Source organism: Gossypium hirsutum, chromosome D10, assembly GCF_007990345.1.
Source record: "Gossypium hirsutum isolate 1008001.06 chromosome D10, Gossypium_hirsutum_v2.1, whole genome shotgun sequence".
Taxonomy (NCBI): Eukaryota; Viridiplantae; Streptophyta; class Magnoliopsida; order Malvales; family Malvaceae; genus Gossypium; species Gossypium hirsutum.
In genome coordinates, this window is record NC_053446.1 from 14,065,948 (window position 1) to 14,088,399 (window position 22,452).

Here is a 22,452-nt window from a genome sequence, read left to right on the forward strand (position 1 = left end):
TTTACGTAAATGAGTTCCCGAAACCGTAATTTTCGACACCACTGAATTTTAGGTTGTTACAATTCTCCCCGTTAAAAAATTTCATCCTCGAAATTTACCTAAAATATGATGGAGAAGATGTACTACTTAATCAGTTTCTCTTCACTAACTACCCCTCGTAACTGAGCCACCAGGGACAATTCTCCGACCTCTAGCTGCAGCAATATCATTAACACTTCTCGGACAATTTCGAGCGATATGCTCTAAGGATCTGCATCGAAAATATGCTCCCGTTTTCTATGCATTTTGACATACTAAAAATAATTAACTAAATCACATAATAACAATTAATCATTTATACTTGATCAACGACCAATTAATGATAACAAGGAGCGTATGTTTAGACTAATGTATTATATACAATGATTTGGTTTTGTTACTTGTTTAGAGAATTTTTGTCCAAGTATTATTGATAGTTTATATAATAATTTTTTTTTATAAAATTTAAAATTATATAGTTGTGTCATTACAATTTATACTACTAAATATGACATAAAATTATGATGTAATTACATTCTATCAATCAAACGCATCTAAAAATTAGAATTCTTTACAAATAGATGTTATTACTACCTAAAAATTACATTTTTACCTACACACTTCAATGAAAATGATTTAGCTTTCTTTGAAAAAAAGAATACATATCTCGTTTTATGGTATGTGCCAAGTTGTAAAGCTTTTCTTAAACATTTATCATAACAACCATCTATACACATTTTTCATCTTAATGCATAGAAATTTATTCTTCCAAATAGAGAAAAATAAAAAAATGTGCATGTAATTCAAGATTATGTATTTTTCAAATGTTTTATTTCCTTTTCTTCCAATTTTTTTTTACCTCTACCAAGTATGAATAGAAAGAAAAAATAATTTTCTTTCCATTTTTCCATCTCTTACCAAGCATACATATGGAAAGAAAAATTATGTTTTTCATCTTCCAAATTTCTATCCATTGAATTTTACTTCCTTCCAATTTTCTTTCCACTTTACCAAGCAAAGCCTAAAAGTGTGCTTGGATGGATGAAAAAAGTGAAAAGATGAGAGAAAGGAAGGGAAAAGTGGAAGGAAAAAAAAATTAGAGTGTACTTAGTGGGAAAAAAAAGTGAGAGAAAAAAATATAAGAGGGATGAGCATTTTATTCAAATTTTCCAAATTGAATATAAAAAAGATCATCCCTCCTATTTTCTTTGCTCTCACTTCCTTTCTGAATAAGCACACTCAATTAATATTCTTTTCACTTTTTCCCTCCTTCCTCTCATCCCTCAGCTTTTCCTCCAACCACACATTGAAATTCAAATTCATTTTTTTTTATTCTCCCACCCATTTTTTGGGGATATTTGAAAAGTAAGTTCTTTGCACATCTTGGGAGCATTTTCAAATATAATTTCCCATACTTAATCCGATATCCAAAATTTTGTCTAATATGAATCTCGGATATAGGTATATCAACATGCAACTCATTAATTTAGGAAGTGGTTCAAAAAACAGAAGGGATTGAACAAATATTTTAGCTTCCTGAATCTATGATAATCGATTCAAGTGATGATCAATTTGTATCAAGGACAACGGTGTCTGTTCATAAAATTTAACAATTCCCATGTTATTTTCTCCCCTGATATGGGCCAGAAAACCAACCTATAATGCGGACTTTAGTCCTAAGCCAGTCTCTAATTCTTGTGGAAACATTTCCTTGATTTTCTCAATGAACTTAAGCATAGTCTCCGAGCCTTTCTTATCTGTTACAATTGAAACAAAATAAAATGAAAAAAATATGAGTACCGGATTTGCAATCTTGAACCTTGAGAGATGAAGCATATCGCTATGGTGAAGAAGGGTTCTTTTTATTTTCTGGAAACAAGTTTCGTGGTAGTGACACTAACCGAGTTTTGGCACCGTGTGTCCCATTGAGTGATGAATATGCAAGGGATTCACAAATGATCTCTGTAGCATGAACGCCCGTTCCTTCAGGAAATCCTTGTCTCCTGATTAAGAAATTTGACATTTTCTGAGAGCGACGAACGATTTGCAAGTCCTAAAAGTTGCTCTTATGGTTTTTCTTTTTGGAATCAAACATCGAATATAAAGAGAGTATGCATGCAAATGATAAACAAAGAATCATCAGCAATGCAGAAAGACAATTTGCAACAAGAAAAAAGAGTTCAAACTCGTTTTCTAAGTTTTAAAATGGCAAATTTTGTAACTAAAATGGGATTTCAGTGGATCTTGCTTCCTTACAGATGTAGTTATTTTCTTCATATTTCCAGAAGATTTATCTAGAGATCGAATAACCTTTGTTCAATTTTACATGGAAATTAAGCGAGAATATAGAAATATGATGGGGTAAACGATAAGTTTCTTTGGCATCCTAAAGTTAAAAAAGGTTTCTTGATCGGGAATGCGTACTCTTTTTACTCAAGTGGACTCAGTTTAGGATGCTTGTGGTCTAGGCCTATGTTTGCCCGACTCTTCGTTTTGCTCAAAGTATCAATGTCCAACACTTACATCTGGCATACATTCAGGCACGGGTATTGAGGGATATCACTCTTCAGATACATGGAAAAACTTTTAAAAAACTGAACATATCCATGTCTAACTTATACTTGCATTCAACATTCACACGAGCCCAAGTAGCTCTAGCCTATCAGCTTAACCTTTTGTACTTTGTACCTAACAACTTCACTAAAGAACAAAAAAATTTCTAAAGCTTATGCCAAGGTTTGTTGTATCCGTATGCTTTAAGACTTCATTTACTGTATAGCTTTCAAGATAAATAAAAATTTTCAGATGATGTGCCAAAAAGAACTGCTAAAACTTAGAGACTGCTAGGTCCTATGTCCTATGTTGCTCCAACTTTTCATTTTTCTTGAATCACCCATGTCCAACACTCGTATCCAAATGTGTTTCAGGACATGAAGTTGGGGATGTTACCATTCAAAGACTTCAAATACATGGAAAAAACTTGGAAAATATTTACCCCAGCCAAATACATACCCATATCTGACACTCATACTTGAGTGCAAGAAACATAGCTCCAGCCTATATTGGGACAATAGCAACTGTGGTACGGAAAAAGAACATCTTTTACTTTTGCATATTTTGTTGCTGCCTTTTTGAAGCTTCTTGTTAACTTATTAGAAGGTTAGTCTGGCATGCTCAAGATCAATGAAATCCAAAAGGTAACTAAAGTCTATGATGTTACGACTCTTAATTTCTCTTGCAGTACCTATATCTGATACCCGTGTTGAACTTGAGCATAGGAATGGGAATATGATCCTCCAAGGACTCACATACACTTAGGTTATCCAAAATGTAGTAGAAGTGGATAAAGGGAATTAAAATTGCAGGAATAAGTCCTAAAGTTACCAATCAAATGAAGAGATGGGCAGTCAATTGGAACTGAATAAACATTAGCAAGCAATTTAGGAGGCCCAGACTTCAATTCTCGAAGTTCAAAACCTGATATTATGATCACGAACTTTATCTTTGGCACACTAGTAAAAGCGGCACCCTGAAAATAAATTAAAAGAAATTCAAGCAAAACCAATCAAATTTACAAATACCCTCATCTTGATTCTCAAAAAAGCTTCAAAGGGAATACCTCTCTTTGCATTGGAGGCACCACAGATGCTAGCATTCCACCCTGAAATCCATGAAATTAGCCAATCCAACTGTTAATTTTAATAAGGGAACTGAAAAGGGTTCTTTTCAATGATTTCAATTAGTTTACCTGGGAAAAACCCAGTAGACCATCAAAGGGACCATGTTTAATCATATAATCTTCTATGTATGCAATACATTCATCGAAATGAACACACTCCATCTGGGGGAGAAAAAACAAAGAAATAAGAGAGATATTTCATCTAAATGGAGATTACCCAATGACGAAATAGAAGTTGGAAATTGAAAGATCAAACCTCGTTGACTTGATACCATTCATAATAAGGAGGATCATAAAGGGATTCAACGTCGGATTTTCCTCTAGCATGAAAGGGAGCGTCGAGAAAATCGAAATCGAAGTTGTTGAGCACGGAATGAGGCCACTTTGCCATCATTTTCTTCAGGATTTCACCGCTTGTTCTGAATCCATGGAGGCATAAAACTCTGGGTTTCTTCCTCCGAACTTGATTTCCTCCCATTTCCGACTCTTATGTTACTATTTTCTTAACAATAATTGACTTCTGGAGTTGAGGAATGGGCGGAAGTACAAGATGCAAGTTTAACTAAGCCTTATCATCAATAAAATATTTATATCTTTTGCGTGATGCAGTGGTTTACCCACCAAAGACCGACACCAGGAAAGAAAGAGTACAAAAAATTACGAGCATTGATACTATAATCAATGGCGGATGGCCATGAAGCCAGCCGGGGACTTGGCCCCAAATATTTAGGAAACATCTCTCAAAATGAAGTTTTGACAATTTGTAGAACGCTTGCCTGTCATTTAATTGTTTTTTTGCTAGTAATACTTCTTTTAAGGGCCGACCTAAAACCCTCAAATGTATGTCTGGAGTTTGGATGAAAATATTATCTCAGTTTAAAGTATGAGCCAACATGGTGGGTGGACAGAAAAAACGTGGATTCCAGAATTTGAAAGATAGATTGACAAACAGGATCCGGAGTTGGTGCATAAAACCTCTCTTTCAAGGAGGTAAACAAGTATTCATCAAAAGCGTTTTACAAGCTATTACTACTTATCCAATGTCATGCTTTTTCTTTTTGCCAAATCTGTGTGGTGAAATGGAACAAATTATTGGTAAATTTTGGTGGTAAAAGAGGCATTCATTGGTGTAATTGAAAATATTTACGCATGTTAAAGGAGGAGGGTGGTCTAGGCTTTCGGGGTTTAGTCAAATTTAACATAGCACTACTAGAAAAGCAAGGATGGCATTTGTTATGTTATCCAGATTCGTTACTGGCACCTACTTTGAAAGCGAAATATTACCCGAATTCTGATTCTATGAAGTCTGCAATAGGCCAATTTAGCTCGGGCTCACAAAAAAAATTTAAAATAATAAAATAAAGTCTAAGTTCAGTCTAAAATTATATCATTTCGTCCAATCGGAATGGCTCATTACTTGAAAAGGTTGAAGGTCCATCTACAAGCTTGACGCATATGGAAACATAATCTTTAAGGATATGCAATCTTATATATGATATGCAATCTTAGAATATATGATTTTGTAATCTTAAAGATTTAATTTGTAGATACCCTTTAATCTTAGCCGTTGATGTAATTAATCTGTACCGTTAAATTTGGAGAGGCTCAACTATAAATAGAGGCCTCTCCTTTCATTGTAAAACACTTGAGTTTGGAGCAATAATAATTCTTAAGAGCATTCACTCAAATTTCTCCCTCTCTTGCGTTCTTATTTTCTGTGGCTTGTTCTTATTTTATTCTTCGTTCATCTTCGTTTCTTTTTAAGTTACTTTCATTTGAGTTGAATTTTGGTGGAGAAATTTCGTTGAATCTTCATATTGTGAAAGTTAGGCTGACTTAAGTATTTTTTAACCTTTTTTTTATTTATCCATTTAATTGTTTAATCATTTATTATTCTTTTACTTTTATTCGTTTATTCGTTTATTTATCCATCAACTTTCTTATTTACATATTGTTCATTCATTTAACCATTTTTATCATTCTTTTATTTTCTTCCATTAATTATATACTTTATTTGTTTTTAATATTATGTCACACATGTTATTTATTTTTTAAAAATTTGTGTTATAAACCATTCATTTTAAATTGTTTGATTATTTGCTTTAAATTTTTTTCAATATATTATCAATTGCAAATTTTTTTTATACTATCTATTTTATATACCATTTATTTTTAAGATGTTTTGTGTATAACTTGTTCTAAATTCCTTATTACACAATATTTATTTTTAAACTCATTTATATATTATTACTTTATATATTACCTATTTTCATTTTTTATATATTATTTATTTCAAACTTATACATATATTACCTACTTTTTTTATATATAATTTATTTAATGATTTGTATATTATTGATTTCAAATTTCATTTTCTCTTATTATTCATTTTCAAATTCATTATTTTTAAATTTATTTACATTTTATTTTGCCTTATATATTTTTAAATTCATTGGTCTTTGATTGTTGATGCTAGTATTTAAATAATTGCCATTATGTGTTTTATAATTTGTTTATTTGTATTTTAATATTGACTTTTTTTATCAAAGTTTTTTACGTATCGTTTTAATATTGCGTCAATTTGCCCCAATTTTAAAAAAGAAAACTTTTAAAAATAAGGCAATATTTGATACTTTGGAGCTTTAAAAAAATCGTGCCCTAACTTACTGGGTTTCGATTTTTTTGATATAAATAACCGAATATCCTCTTTAAACTTTAACGCATAATGCAAGTTTAGTTTCGAGAGTTAAAATATTATATCTTAACTTACTAGATGTGACATCTTATTACTTCGGAACAAGGAGGTCTTAACATCATATTTGATTTATTCAGATTTTTCAAGTTTTTTAAAGATCATATTTTAAAATCTTTTTAAATTTTCGACATTAAGACGTTAATTAATTAATTAGGTATCAATTTTTGGGCGTTACGAGAGTGCTAATCTTTCCTCGTGTGTAATCGACCCCCGAGCTCATTTTCTCGAATTTTGTAGACCAAATTCATTATTTTAATAAATAAAAATATTTTATTAAAATGATTAATCTCAAGGTGACCTGATCACACCTCAAAAAAAGATTGGTGGCGACTCCATTCTCGTTTTAAAAGTTGACCCTGTTTTTCAAAATAAAAATAGTTTCGACGGAGTCAAGATTAGGAACAAATCTTTCTTGTATCTGGAAGAGCGTTTGGGCGGCGAAAGGATGGCTTAAATTAGGCATGTGTTGGAGGGTGGGAATGGGAATTAAAATATTGATCTGGAATGATGCCTGGGTGAAAAACTTGGAGAACTACAAGCTTCAAAGAAATGTAATGGGTCAAATTTAAGATTGGTGCTACTATAAGAATCTACAAATTTGGTGCCTAATCTCTACCAAATTTCATCCAAGCAAGTGTACAAGAAACTATGGCAGACAGAGCTACCGAAAAAATAAAAATTACATTCTGGAGAGTTTACAAAAACTTCATTCCTACTTACAACAATCTACAAAAAAGAAGATTGAGGAGCTCGGCAGCATGTCCTAGATGCTCTAATGGAGAAGAGTACCTAGAACATGTTTTTCGTGATTGTCAAGCTGTCAAGTAAATATGGAGCATGTTAAATGTCAAATGGCCTACAAACAATTCAAATGAGTGTTATAGACAGTGGATCGATTGGTTGTTCATAGAATATTCTACAAATATATGCAGGATAACAATATGTGCAATTTGGGCGATCTGGGAGACAGAAACAAACAGGTGCATGAAAGAAAATATCGATAGAATACAGAAAAGGTGCATTTTATCACATCATTCTTACAGGAACTTGAAGAGGTAAAAGTTCGTCACCTGTCAGACGTACCCAACCAGAGAGATGGGGCCACCAGAAACGTCTTTTGTGAAGATAAACTTCGATGCATCTTTTCTAGGTTGTTCGTACAAATCCTGTTCGAGGTTGGTGGGGCGAGAGTTAGAAGGAAAAAAATTTGGGAATGAGAATGATAATAAACAATCATGTACCAACCTCTTTTGCGGCAGAAGCGATTAGGTGCCTCCAAGGAATCCAAATGGGTCTGGATCTAGGATTTCGGAAAGTGGTGGTTGAAGAGGATAGTATCAATGTGATAAAGAAACTGCAAAACCAAAAGGAAGACATGTCTATGATTAGAGATTACATAGAAGATGCGAGAATAGAAAGTCGAGATTTTGAGGAATGCATGTTCAGATATGTTGGAAGAAATGCTAATGAAACTGCCAATTGACTAGCAAAAGAAAGTATAAGTAGAGGAGAAACCACTTATTTGATGGAGAGAATGCCCACGTCTGTGATGGAAGCGGCAAAGGAAGACAACCAATGATCTGAGATGATGGAACAACTGGGAAATGGCAACCGTCGAGGGAATTTGGGGATGGGTTCAGGAGAGATGGAAATGTTTTCTTAAAGAGAGTGTTCTATTCCATTAAGAAGCTGTTGATTTTATCTCTTCTGCTTTGGGTAGGTAGGTGCTCTTTTCTAGGCGGGTCTTTGTGCATTTTACTAGGCTTGGCTGTTGAGTTTTTAATTTTCTATTGTTGTATTTCTCTTCTTTTAAAGCAATGATAATGACTCGACCTTTTTTCAGAAAAAAATTGATATGTATCTTTGTTTTCTTTTCTTTTCTTTTTTTTTAAATATTTACAATTTTCTAATATTTTACTATAGGATACTTATTAACCTTTAATTTTGATTGTAGAGTCTAAAAATTTAATTAATAGTGTATCAAATATTTTTCGTTAAAGTATATATATTAAGCTTGAAATTTAATATTCAAAACCCGAACTTGATCTATTTTTAAGTTTTATGATATATTATTTTTCTAGTTTATTCCATATATAATGTAATTTATATATATATGAAAATTAAATATATTCATTACAATAAGACATGTCAATAGTGATGTGCCGAGAACTCTAAGAAGACGTGAAATGGCACCGCTATAGAGTTTGACGATGTGAGTGGCGGTGCATCCGCATGTGTCGCCACTGGGTATGTCTTCTTAGGGTTGGCAATGCAAAAACTTACGCGTCTCCATAAGTTAGTCAGTGGAGATGCATCCATTGTGCCTCTACCTCTAGTTAGTGGAGACGCATGTGCGCAACGCTATAGCTTAGTCTGTAAAGACGCATTGTCTTCGTAGTGACAGCATTGTTAGAGAAGACGCATTATTCGTGTCTTTACATCTAGTTAGCGAAGACGTAGATGTGTGTTTCTATATTTCAATCTGTAGAGACATGTCATTTTCGCCTTTATAACCTTTTTAGAGGAGACACATTCTTTGTGTCACTACCTCTAGTTAGTGGAGACACAGTGCGCCTTTATAGCACAGTTTGTAGTGAGACGTGGTTTGCATTTCTATTGCCTCTGGTACAATGTTCAGTGGAGCTTGAGTCCATATTACTATTGATTTATTGTTTTTGTAAGTAATGCATTTCTACATTCAAGTTGCTTTACATTGTTTCGGGTTTTCAGTTGGGTAGTTTATTTTCTTTGATTCTAGAATTAAGGTTTTTGTTTTGTTTTGTTTTTAGCTTTTCTTATTCTATTACGCATTCTAAAACATTTTTGCTTCTTGTGTTAATAAGTACAAAAACAATTGCCTCTCCATTCTCCGCACAATTTATTTCCTTTGGAGTCTATTTATTCTTTGGCTTCTTAGAACCTTAGGTCAACTTTGTTAGAGAGTGATCCCACATCTTTTTGAATATTATTGAGTTTGACTCCTCTTTAAAAGTTACAAGTGAGAAAATCTTAACTTTTTTTCTTTTCCTCTTAGAGTTGTTTTATTTTTATTGAGAGTGTATAATAGTGGGGTTTAATTTTCTTTGATCAATTTTCTTTTTTTTAGTGTTTTTTTATTTCAGCCTCTAATAATGGTATGTACACGTAGGAAGGACGAGGAACATGATCCATCCATGGTTACCATGGACCAATTTACAGCACAGTTCAAAGAACTTCAGAAAGATTTCAAAGAAGTGCAAGAGCGTTTGGAAAATAAGTTCGACACATTGCAAGCTCAAGTCCTTCATAACGAGGCGGTTTAACAAAATTTTAGCCAAACTTTGGCCCCAATGGAAACTAAGAATGATAAACCTTGGACAAAGCATAAGTGTCATATTTGTAAAAAAAAAAACTCCGCATGGACATGTTGTTTCCAATGTCATTCAACCTTCTATTGTTCATAGACTTATCAAGAAAGACATTGGTACAAAAAACATAGCATCTTCTACGAGCTTAAACGACTTATGGCAGAACAAAGAAAACGAGCTAGCAAGTTCATGTGGTGTAATGAAAAGTATCACAAAGCCTTTGAATGCCCAACATATTCATTTAAGAAAATATCCTTGCAAGTCGAGGAACATAAGTATGGCACAAAGCCTATTGAGGAGTCTTTGTCTACTACTATCATTGACGATGATGATATAAATGAACGAGAAACTTCGAGTGACACCTTTTGTAAAGACAATAAGTATGATTTTATGCCTAATTGTAGCACCCTTTACCCGACTTGGTCACCAAGCCCGAATATCAGGATACCACACCATCATCTCATTTCATACTCATAGTAAATTGTTACATTATTAAGAAATCATCCTCTTTATCAATGATCTTATAAATTTTTAGTCAAACTTATATCAATCATCATTAGAACATGCCAAACATACTTTAAATAAACTTATAATAATAATTAACATGCATTATGACCACTTAGCAAAATTTCCAAGACAATCATGTAGGTATCGATACAAGGACAAGGGTATCGATATTTTCCTAGTACGATATTGATACCGTTTGCAAAATCAGTACCAAATTAGTATTTTGTTTCTCGTCTAAAATCAAAACATAAGAAATTATCGGTGCCTTTCGAAAAGTATCCGTAATTTTTCTTTAAGTATCAATACTCATGGTATGGTATCGATATTAAATTACAATTTTGACTTCCTGCACATTTGAAAATCACAGAGGTATCGCTTTTAAAACACAAATATTGATACCTCTGCTCCATGACAGTAAAAATTCAACATATTTAAGCATATAAATGATTCCAACATGAAGCTATTCAACATGCATCTTTTACCATATCAAATAACATCAAAATCACTATAATCACAGTTTCAAACATTGAGAATAAGTCCGAGCAATAATCAACATATCATGATTCAAACCTTTAAATTCTGAGAACAAATAAACTATGGAAACATCCAAAATATCATGGAAAAATTCATGCAACAATTCTACCATATTGTCTTTATTTCCCCAAAGCATAAACGAATTAATAACACCTACGAAATAAAGCTAACGTCTGGCTTGGATCACCTCTCAAAAATCACACCACTCACACCGGTATTAACTACTCTACAAGGTTTTTAAGAAAGGAGTGGGTGAGCTTAACAAGCTCAGTGAATGCTCAGAATAATCACAATGCAAACAATTCATCAAGCATCAACGAAACAACCATATAGCATAACCTCAACAGTTTCAACTCTAGTGTCATATTATACTTACTCGTGTGTTATTTGCTAGTTCATTTACATGGTAATTATATTCACTTTTAAGCATGTATCACATTACACATTTAATCACATAGCATTTAAACATATATCAAAATACTCGTATAATCACATAACATTTAAGCATATATCAAAATACTCATATAATCACATAATTTTTAAGCATATATCACAATACTCAAAAACATGTTTATAGATAAATTTCATAACAGTCACATATCATATAAACACATAACACAATACATACATATTCATTATTTAAGATAATTTGGCACTTGAGCTATGAAACATAAAAGTGAGCTTGATCATCACTCATTAGATACACGGATCTCTAACACACCACATAGACTCATAGAGTCAAACATGTCCCAAAAGTGAAGCATAAAGCTAACACTCTCTTTATTTCCCCTCACAGTCCCGTTGAATGGAGCTTAGCTCACACTCCCTTATCCCTCCAACATATCCCAAGGCCTTAACGCCCAAAATCATTGTACTTATAATTGAGTACTCACAATCTTATGTCATGCCAACTATATCCAACGATTTTAAGATCACAAGGCCAAAATATCCAAAATCAAACACATATCACTTACCGATTATCTGTGCACTATCACTGCATATTTGCATCTTCAGTAAAACATTGTCATTAACATTTAACATATACATAACATGTACACATTTGCACTTCCACAACAGTTATCATAACCACATCACGTGTTATAGCATCTCATTTTAATTCACATATTCACATATTTCACAAGATAACGTTGGTATGATAAAGCTTACACTCAAAATTTAGAACAAGGGTTTAGGCTACTACTAAATTTCCAAATAACGCATTGAATCATGTCCATAAGAAATTATTTCAAACATTCACCAATTATGCTTTCGTCGAAAAGCCGAAAGCTCAAACTAGCTTTTCCTTACCTTTATCTTTACTCGTAGAAGGTCCTAACGAATCTGAAGCTTCAACACAATAATTCACACAACAATACATTCAAAAATCAACTAACGACTCACCACTATGCCTAAGCTATGTTCCTATGTGACCGAAACTTATAACATAGCAAACTTTAAATTCAAATATTTCAATCTACACTTAGTATTTCCACCTAAAACCAATTCTGTTAGTCTTATAATTCACCTACGACTAATTCCCAACCTTTAAACTACAATAAAATACTCAATTCATGGTATCAACTTTTTCAACATGTTTTATGGCTATTTTCCAAACCTTCATTAAAACTCAAGAAATCTTTAACGAAACTTCAAAGTAAGTTTAGAAACCTCTTAATCATGTCAAAACTAATTGAAAAACACTTTGAAACTATGTTTTACTCAAAATCCCGAAATCCACCATTAATGAGCTAATTTTCAGCTTTTATTCCAAAAATGTGATTTAATGGCTAAAAACTTGGTTTCAAAGAATAAATAACATTTAAAACTAATGGTAAGATGAATCGTTACATTAGTTAACAAAAAATCGAGCGTTTGATCGAAAATCCAAAAAACCCGAAAGCTTGACAATAGAGAAAACTATCGTGCTTTTAGTGTTTTTCTTGGTTTTAATGGAGATTTATAGCTTGAGAGATGATAAAAATAAAAAAGGATTAGGAGTTGGAATTTAAAATCATTTGGGAGAGTTGGGATAGCAAAGGGATAGCAAACACAAAACAAAAGGGAAGCTTTTACGTGAATAAAATTATAGGTGAGGGTTTATTAGGGTGATTTTTGGACTCACAATTTTGACTCTTTTACAAATCAATATAATTTTCAAAATTAAAGTTCTTCAAAACTCAATTTCAAAAATTGATTTAATTATCTAAAAATCATAATAAAAACATTACCGATAAATCATATCGCAAAACTCCAAACACTCTAAGGCTAAAATCCTTAAAATACCCCTAAAACTCTTAAACCTTATTTTGGGGTGTTACACTATTATTGAGTTTAGATCTAACATTGCACCTTATTTCAAAGTTGACATCAAAGAATTTGATAGTATAGTGCGAACTATGATGATAATGATAGTGATACTGAACTTTGTGAACCAAAAAAAGTTGATAGTAAGAATTTTTTTCCTAGAGTCTATGAATTTGGACGATTTAGACCTTAGTTATCTTCCTAAAGATTTGTATTATGATGAATTCAATATACAAAATTTTTGTGAGGGGTTACAAAGAAGTGAGGATAATTCATGTATAAATATTGAGAGACAAGAGACCTTGAGTGATAAAAGTCAATTTAATAGTCCAATTTTGGTGAGTGAAAATTCTTACGAGGTAAAATTAGAGAGTTCAATTCACATCGAAAAAGAAAACAAAAAGAAAAAGAGAATTATTTGAAAGAGATGAATGATTATGTTTTCACTAACCTTAGATTGAATTTGTCTTGTGGACTTGTTTCATTCTTTAATGAATTTGTTGATCCTTTGCGATGAGCTTTATTAAATTATTCTACCTATGATAAAGATTCTTTCTTATTCAACGAAAGACAATATTTGATGATGAATATTTTCGAGGGAAGGGGGAATGATACATGCACGGATGGGGTGAAATTTATTAAATTTCATTCACTAAAGCTGCCAATTTTCAAGTTTGGAAAATTAATTGACTTGCAAAAACTTTTTGGATGGGATTTAGACATTTCTGTGTTTAGATGTCTTCATAGCATTCAAATATATATATCTCTTATCTTCGAAATGTACTTTGAATCACTCAATTTTAAGTTTAGGAGCTCAAGTTATGACCGTTTTAGTGAAGACTATGAGAGTAGAATTTTTGGATGAGATTGTGATGGGAATTACGAGTTTCGAGCTTTTAATTCGAGTTTAAATTATATTGGGTTTTGTTTTTAGGCTTAATTTTTATTATATATGAGCCCAATATTTTATTTATTAGGTTTTATCATTTTATTATGTATTTATTCCGAATTTTGGATATTATTTAAGTATTTTGACTTGTTTAGCAGTTTTTGTTTCTTAATCAAACAAGAAAGTTTAGTTTAAAACTACTTCTTGTTTAGATTAATTAGAGTTTTAGTATACTTTAAAGTTTTTTTTTGGATGTACTTAACTAGCCTATATAAAGGCTTCTTCATTATTCATTAAATAGACAATTATTTTTATTAATAAAGTTTTCAACTCTAGGAGTTAGTCTCTTTATGCAAGATTTCTTTCTTATAATGATTTTAGAAGTAGTTTTCTTCTCGATTTTTTTCAAGGAGTCGTGAGAATTCACTCTTCATCCTTCAATTTGCCAAGGATTATTTCTTGGAGGGTTGATTAAAGTCGATAATTGAGTTTGTTGGGATTTATATCTCAAAGAGTTCAATTGGACACTTATCCTTCTATCTAGCATATCTATTGGTTTACTCGTTCCATCTTCCACTTTTAAATTTCGTCTATTTATTTATATATTATTTTGAATATTTATTCTTTATTTTTAAATTTCTTATTTTTTTATTTTCTTTGTTTTTTTTTCTAAATCTATTTGGTTTCTTCCTTTCAAGTCACATCTAAATTTTTATTTCTCGAGTCAAACAACTTGAATTTGATTCTTCTTCCGCTTCCTCTACTTTAATTCCTTATCATAGGCAATACTTAATCTCTATCATTTAATCTCTATCACATTCAGCCTTTACTTGCAAATCATTACAAAAAATTCAACCAGGGATTTAATCTCTGTCAACATTCAGCCTATACTTGCTGGTCATTTCATTTAATGTACAAACAAGTAGTGAACATCTCAACAAAAAAATCTTAATCTATTAATTACTTACATCATGTCGCGAACCCCTCCACTTCTCAACTAAGCATTTACATTGATCTTCATAAACACCTTTTTTAAACTTTCCTAAATATCTCTTCGAGTGGTTCGTCCTTTTTTGGAATATAGTTGTCACACTTCAACCTATACTTAATTTGTATCCATTTCGCACCAACAAAATGTAATATAAGGCATTCCCTTGCTCTCCACCAGATATCTTGAACCTTTATTGTATAATATGAAGACAATGATCATATAAGGCATTTTTCTTTCTTTCTTGCATAAATATCAAACATGTGCTAGACAATCATGGAAAAAGGAAAAAAGCAACTTTATGTTCACCTCGTGCAAAATTTGTGTCTTGTATAAATGAGGCACATCCTTCCATTCTACATAGTTTAAAGGACATAAATTTCCTTTCCATGAAGCTGAACCAAGGAACTTGGCTAGTTTTTCGCCTCCACGTTAACGAGCTGAGAGAACTTGTTCGAATCCACAAGAATCTATTTTCCTTGTTTCAAGTTCCATTAATCAAGCATATGAGAGCGACCTTGAGTTCGACGACCATCTCTTATATTGTATGATTGATCTACAACAATTCGTTGTAGCAGATTAAATCATTTTTTCATACGTAAGGAGCTTGTATAAAAGCAATTTTGTTATATTTTACTTAGTTTTCACTTTTAGTTCGTAATTAATAAAAAGTGTTATTTGAGCTATTTATATTACATCAAGGGCCAACATAGACCTAAACGAAGGCTAACGTATTTGGTAAGCGTGTTGGACATTATTCGGAGGCATGAGAACATAAGACTAGCTGCAATGTTTCAACACAAAAGGTCGATGTCGCAACGTAGTGAGCAGAGGACCCAAAAGAGCAATCTACCTTTAGTGTCACAACACAGTCAGAATGTGTCACGACGCTATCCTGAAATCAATCCTAAGCTTGTAAACTACCACCAATGTCACGACATAGGTTAGAGGATGTCACAACATTGCCTTGACATAGAGAATTAATGAGCCAATGGTATTTTGGTCTGTGCAACAAACTTTAACGTAAAAAGGTCAGTCGAATTAGGTCAATGGACGACAGTCAGCCTTAAATCTATAAATAGACATTTCTAAACACTTCATAGAGGATGATTATTCAAGTCTTAGTTTACAACTTTATTTTCTTTTAGTTTTCAGTTCTCTTTAGGGTCTTTTGTACTTAGTTTATTTTTATTTGTAATTCAATTCTAGTTTTGTTATTGCTCTTCAGAAAAACTGATTTGGAGAATTCTTCAACTCTTTGTAGATTATGTTCACACGCTTATCAATATATATCAAGATTTATCTTTAAACTCTACTCTTGATTTATTCTTCATGTTCATTTGTTTAATCCAGCTTATGATGTTTATAAGATCTATGAGGAATTAATACCCTTATGGGAGATTAACGAGTGGACGTAGGAGTAATTGGTTTCTATGTAGGGCTTCTTAGTGGATCAGTTGGTTGAGATAGGAAGAACTTAAAACCCTAGGCCTGAAAACCCTAGGAAGTCATCTAGGTGGGAATGAACCCAAAATTTGTATTGCTTATCCGTGATCACATTACCCCAATCCGGTCTAAACTGTGAGGTCGAGAGATGAGTAGTTCTTGCCAACTCATTAGTTTAGTGGAAGATCAAGAAATCCTACTAGGTTAATGACTAGTTGATTGAATAAAACCCGAAATAGGAAATAGTTACGACCACTAAAGCGAGTTAGTCTAGAATTGATTAAATCTATAAATTATTTTTTCATCTTTATTTTTATAATCTAAATTATTTTTATAAAATATGTGTTTTCATCACCTTAGGAATTATCGTAATATAATTACTAATTACTAATTAAATTATTAATTAAATTACTAATTAGATCTATTAACGTCGAAGTTAGAGTTAATTTAGTTTTACCTCCTTTAGGTATGATCCTTGGAATACTTCCATACTTCGTTGTATAAATTATATTACAATCTGACTTATATACTTGCAGAAACCGCCTAACGCTTATATTTGGTTGCAGGAATTACACTCTTGATGTTAGTACGTCCGGAGGCGGTCAATGATAATAATAATTATTTTGAAACAAGATATAATTCATACTGGTATAAAAATGTCATAATTTTTAAAAATATCATTTGAAGAGGATGGGTTCTCTACAGGTTCAGGAGAATACGGTAACGTCTCGTTGTCATCTCCTAAAGTTGGGGCCATAGGAGGAAGAGGAGATCCCTCAGTTGCGAATTGAAGCCCTCGCAATGACCTTTTTATAGGCATTTTCAACCCTATAAAAAATTAATTAAGAAAAATATTGATCTGATTACAAAATTCCATGACATTCATATCAACTTTGCTTTCACAAGAATGTTTGGTAATCTTTTTAGAGTAAGTTGTATATCTCCAAACCTGTATATACCCATAGTCTTTAAACTCTTTTAACCTAAAGGGTGACGAATCTAAAATTGAGGGGAATGAGGGAGCAAGATTCGGAGAGAGAGAGAAAGGGATGAATGAATGGCCTATCAATCTTTTTGTATTATTTTCCTGATAGACAAAGGAAGAAAGTTTACCTACTAGAATATGACTTGAGCATTGATGAATAGCTTATTCAACAATTTCAAGAGGCTATTTTCATACATGAATCGCTAATAGAAGAGGATGGATCACTTTGGAAGAAAGGTCGATTGACCTGATCACCTGATGAAGGAGATGGCTTTCAGTCTCCAACAGTGAAATTGTCTTCGGTGCTCACACACACAAATATTTTGGCCTTTTTCTTCAAGTTCCATTTATATATATATGTTTGAATGGTGATATTATCCAACTCCTTTTGGGATGTTATATTTGGTCCAAAAATTTTGTTGAATTTTGCCCACAATGCTTGCAGTACAACTGAACAAGATTATTGCTTGTTTGATGTCTCATATATTTTTTTAATATTTAAAGTAATATAAATTTAAACTTGGAGTCCAAAAGTTAAGAAATATATGTTCTATGTATATATATATATGTATAATGAGTACTCTGAAGTCCATTAACAATAGCTCTTATTATAGAATGACCAATATACAAAAACATATATTTCAATTACAATATATCCTTCTACACATAATTAAAATATGAACATAAAGCATGTCAGCTTCCATCATAGATCATATGTATAAGAATCATCATCCTCATTATTTGTAATTGTTGTTGACATTGATTCATATAGGTCTTTTGGCTTGGTCAATATTGCATGAAACCATCCATTGCTTTTCCTATCTTCAATACGAAAAACTTGTTGCTTGAGAAGGAAATATGAAAGGCTCATACTTTAGCAACACTCCTGTATAGATCAACTTGGAAAATTTCAACAAAGTGAATCCATTCTCATCTTATGTGAGACCCTTTGAAGAATGTACATCAACCCAATCACATTCCATGTGAGTTACCTTAAAACTTCAATAGTAATCCAAATCAAACATGCGAGTTACAACCCCATAGTAACTTCGGCCATTTGCTACAACCATGATGCCGCTATTTTGAGTAGTACAAAATTTGTCACATTTATTCATGTAGAACTGGAACCCATTAACAATGTATCTATTGAAATACTCCATTTTTTCATTAAGGCCACAGGCAAGAGCAATTACTTCTGAAAGTGCATTATCATTCACCAACTGTGGAACCTACAGAACATCAATGGAAAATAAAAGACATTTTACTAAATTTTGTATTAATATGATTAATATATACTAAATGCATTATATTTTAAGATAAGAACTTACCAAGTCTAATAACCAACATGCGTACTTGGATGCCTTCCCTAAGAAAACATAATACCATCAAGTTCTTGTAAAATATCAAAGCCATGAGGGGAGATAGGAGCATGACAGTGCTCTGCCATTCCATCAAAATCATTATTTTAATGCCTGAATGGATGATCTAAGGGAAGCCATCGACGATGACCAATATAGCAAAAATTCCTCTCATTATGTAGCCATCAAAAATCGATTGACTTTGCATATACTAGACATGCGACACACCCTTTAATACTCCAGCCTAACAGGTTTGCATATGCTTAAAAATCATTGAGGGTCCACATGAGACAAGCACGTAAAATGAATATCTCATTCTTAGATACATCAGATGCACTTACACAATCCCAAAGTTGTTCCAATTCGTTAATTAATGGTTGCAAGTATATGTCAATTTCATTATCGAGACCTTTTTCACCTGGTATTATCATCAATAACATGAGTGATGAAGCCTTCATGCACATCCATGGTTCCATGTACTATGTGTGGTGCTCATTTTTTGAAAAAGATTGAAACCGTCACTTGCTAATCCTAAACAAACATTACGAGGGTCAAAGGCAAAATCTGAAAACCTCTCATCAAAAGCTTTGCAAACTTCAACATCAGTGGGATATCGGAGAAGCCCATCTTTGACACGAGAATGTTCATGCAGTTTTGGATGACTTGAATAATCTTTTCAGTCTCAGGATTAAAGGAAAGTACCTGAGGACTTTTGCAGGCTTTTGACGTGAAAGGGTTGTTGTTGCTTCACTAGCTAAATCTTCAATTCTTTTAGCTGCACTTGTAACCCATCTCAAAAGCCCACATTTTCGACATGATGTAGCATTTGCATCCAGACCCCAATATAATGTACAGTTATTTGGATATACATGAATCTTGATATAACCAAGATCAAGCTTCTTAAGAGTTTTCTTTGATTCATAATATGTTATAGGGAGTGAAGTGTGAAAAACATCATTTAATAAATCCAGTAATTTGGTAATTGATTTTGCTAACCACCCATTCAAGTCCTTTATATGAAAGAGTCGCAAGAGGAATGATATGTTAAAGTATTTTTTACAACCGAGATAAAGAGGTGCCTCACGATCATCCATAAGATTGTTAACTTCATCGATGGTTCGTCCAACATCCTTAGAAGGAAGCGAAGTGGAATCAACATGACCCCCACCATTAACATGATCACCGTGACTATAGTCAGTTCTGTCATGTACTGGAACATTTAATCCAACAGCCTCCCTTATCAAGTCCCTAGTTCATAAATCAACATCAGTATCATTCAAAATTATTGTATGACTTGCCATATTGGGGAATTCAGTGGCAAAATTGATGTGGAAGTTTTTCCATGAAAAATCCATCTCTTATACCCCTTCGCAAAACCATATAGACGAAGATAATCATGTACAGCTTCGGGACGGGGGAGAACTTTATTACTGCACTTCTTGCACGGACAATATATGTTCTGGTTGTTTGTGCAGTTATTAGTAGCATATTGAACTAAGTTATTCCATTCATGTAAACCATGTTGAATCTGGGAGCATCAACCCAAGTTTTGTCCAATGTCTACATCATAAACAATACAATGGCTTACCCATTTCAACAAATATATATATAAGGTGCATGTTTAGTAACAAAGTTATTTATTATTTGCATATGTACAGATGAAATATTTATATCACAAATTCATTCATGCAATGGATATTTGGGATTATATACATAAAAGTAAACAAAAAAAACACCATTAAACTTGATATAAGTGAATTTGAAATCATATGGATGGATAAATTTTCAAGATAGTGAAGGTGTACATACCATTGTCTCTACTCCAAGATCGTGAATTCGTAAGGAAGCGAAAATTAGGGACAATGAGAGATTGGCGTTGGAAGAAAGAAAGCAAGATTCAAGAGACCTATGAAGAAAGCAATAACAGAACACTTCGGTGTTTAAGTTGTGCAAAATAATTTAGAGACCTACAGAGATGATGATTGACGTCTTTACAATCAATAGCTTAAGTGACACGAGATAGCGTCTCCATAGGTAATCCAGAGAGATGCAGCCTAGTGCCTCCATTGGTTAGTTCCAAGGAGACGCAACAGAAGCATCTCCTTATGTTGCGTCTCCTTAAGTTAGGCCTAAGGAGACGTGCCGCGGTGATATCTCTTCAGTGCCTACCTAAAGAGATGCTACTTATGTGTATCTCTACATATTTATGCGAGTAAATTTAAGAAGATGCAATCCCAACACGTCTCAAGTCATCTGTCACCTTTGTCATGCTTTGTTGTAGTGATTATACTATAATGTAAATATTAAAATATATATTAAGTTGTGTATGTTCAAATATAATAAAAATTTATATAATCTTAGTAAAATATATATAATCACTAAATATTAAATAAAATTTTATATTTTAAAAAATAAAATAAATAAAATTGGTAAACCTAAATAAGCTTGGATTAGTCATTTATGAATATATGGGAGCTTACACATAATTCAAAGGACATTTTTTTTTAACCTATAGACATGGTTTTTGGAATTGAACTAATGGTCAAATTGATCAACCCAATAATTTTCAGTCTGATCATTTGACTGCCGGTCTAGTTTTCAATTAAAGAAATTATTAAAATTTTATAAAAATTAAATAAAAATATTATAAAATTATATAATTTGGTTCAATCAATTTAATTACTAGCTCAACCAAAATGAGTTCAAAACAGGTTCGCAGCCCAACTGATTCAAACATTTTGTCTGTATGTTGGTTTAGTACAGTTCAACAACTATGCTGATAAAATGAGTGTATTTATTTAAATTTTCTTTAAATAAATTGTTTTATGACGAGTTTTTTTAGGGTAAATTATATTTAAAGTCATTAAATTATTAGTAAGTTTACGTTTTGGTCACTAAATTTTAAAAAGTTATAAAATGGTCATCAACTATTTGAAAGATTTTATTTAAGTCACTGGGCTATTAGAATTATTGATGTATGACCTTCTATGTTCGCACCATCTGTACTAATAAAAAACTCTTTCCTTCTCTTTTACAGTTCAGTTTTTCTCATGAAACAACTTTGAATGTCACAAATCTGCAAATTAAAATCCAAATAGTTTTTTCTTCGGTCTCCGACACCAAATGTCAAATTGACTTAGATCTAAAGTATATATGTCAATAACAAATTAATTTGACTAAATTTTGAAAGTTGAAGGCTGAAGTAGTAAAATAAAATATTAATGTTAAAATAATGAATTTTTTAATGCAGTTGATATCATAACTACAATTTTAAATATTTTTAAATATATTTTTCCTTCAAAAGAAATTATGAGTAAAAAATCAGCATGGTATAATAAAAAAGAAACATAACTATCTCTCAAATTATAGTAATTTTATTTCATTTTAGCTTTTAGCTCTCAGTCCGGTGTGAATAATAATGCTGACAAAGTATCATGCGGTGAGCAATGACATAGATACCAACTTTTGAGTTATATATACGTTTATATGTTAAACATGTACATGTGTATATGACTCAAAGACAACACGTGGTTTCACAATCTTAGTTTAAAATTTGTGTTACAATTTATGAGTCACAGCTCAAGCTGCCACTATAGTCTATAGATAGATGTATGCATAAATATTGCATATATATAAATGCTT

General features: G+C 32.2%; 1 protein-coding gene and 1 long non-coding RNA gene across 6 annotated transcripts; both read right to left on the bottom strand.

The window, feature by feature from the left end:
• Positions 1–1,533: 1,533 nt before the first annotated feature.
• Positions 1,534–4,859, bottom strand: LOC107914363 (uncharacterized hydrolase C22A12.06c). Of its 3 annotated transcripts, none has more exons than XM_016843263.2 (6): positions 3,954–4,859; positions 3,767–3,859; positions 3,638–3,679; positions 3,496–3,547; positions 1,920–2,021; positions 1,534–1,775 (listed from the first exon to the last, which is right to left on the bottom strand). In XM_016843263.2, exons 1-6 carry the CDS (start codon positions 4,173–4,175, stop codon positions 1,675–1,677), a joined length of 612 nt encoding a protein of 203 aa, XP_016698752.1. In that variant the 5' UTR covers positions 4,176–4,859; the 3' UTR covers positions 1,534–1,674. The 3 variants fall into 3 exon arrangements, with proteins under 3 accessions (XP_016698752.1, XP_016698750.1, XP_016698753.1); XM_016843261.2 differs by having other exon boundaries at positions 3,403–3,547; XM_016843264.2 differs by lacking the exon at positions 1,534–1,775 and having other exon boundaries at positions 1,920–2,095; positions 3,403–3,547.
• A 2,133-nt stretch (positions 4,860–6,992) lies between these two features.
• Positions 6,993–8,192, bottom strand: LOC107914546 (uncharacterized). Of its 3 annotated transcripts, none has more exons than XR_001688919.2 (4): positions 7,968–8,192; positions 7,698–7,806; positions 7,523–7,618; positions 6,993–7,308 (listed from the first exon to the last, which is right to left on the bottom strand). It is a non-coding gene; the product is annotated as an uncharacterized lncRNA (long non-coding RNA). The 3 variants fall into 3 exon arrangements; XR_001688920.2 differs by having other exon boundaries at positions 6,993–7,269; positions 7,968–8,191; XR_001688918.2 differs by having other exon boundaries at positions 6,993–7,618; positions 7,968–8,185.
• Between the last annotated feature and the right edge of the window lie 14,260 nt (positions 8,193–22,452).

Excerpts from the sequence above, each read along its gene's own strand:
- LOC107914363 (XM_016843261.2), bottom strand. The coding sequence starts at position 4,175 with ATGGGAGGAAATCAAGTTCGGAGGAAGAAACCCAGAGTTTTATGCCTC. Across the intron at positions 3,860-3,953 it reads AATGGTATCAAGTCAACGAG|ATGGAGTGTGTTCATTTCGA; the intron begins GTTTGATCTTTC and ends TTTCTCCCCCAG. Across the intron at positions 1,776-1,919 it reads ACACACGGTGCCAAAACTCG|ATAAGAAAGGCTCGGAGACT; the intron begins GTTAGTGTCACT and ends CAATTGTAACAG.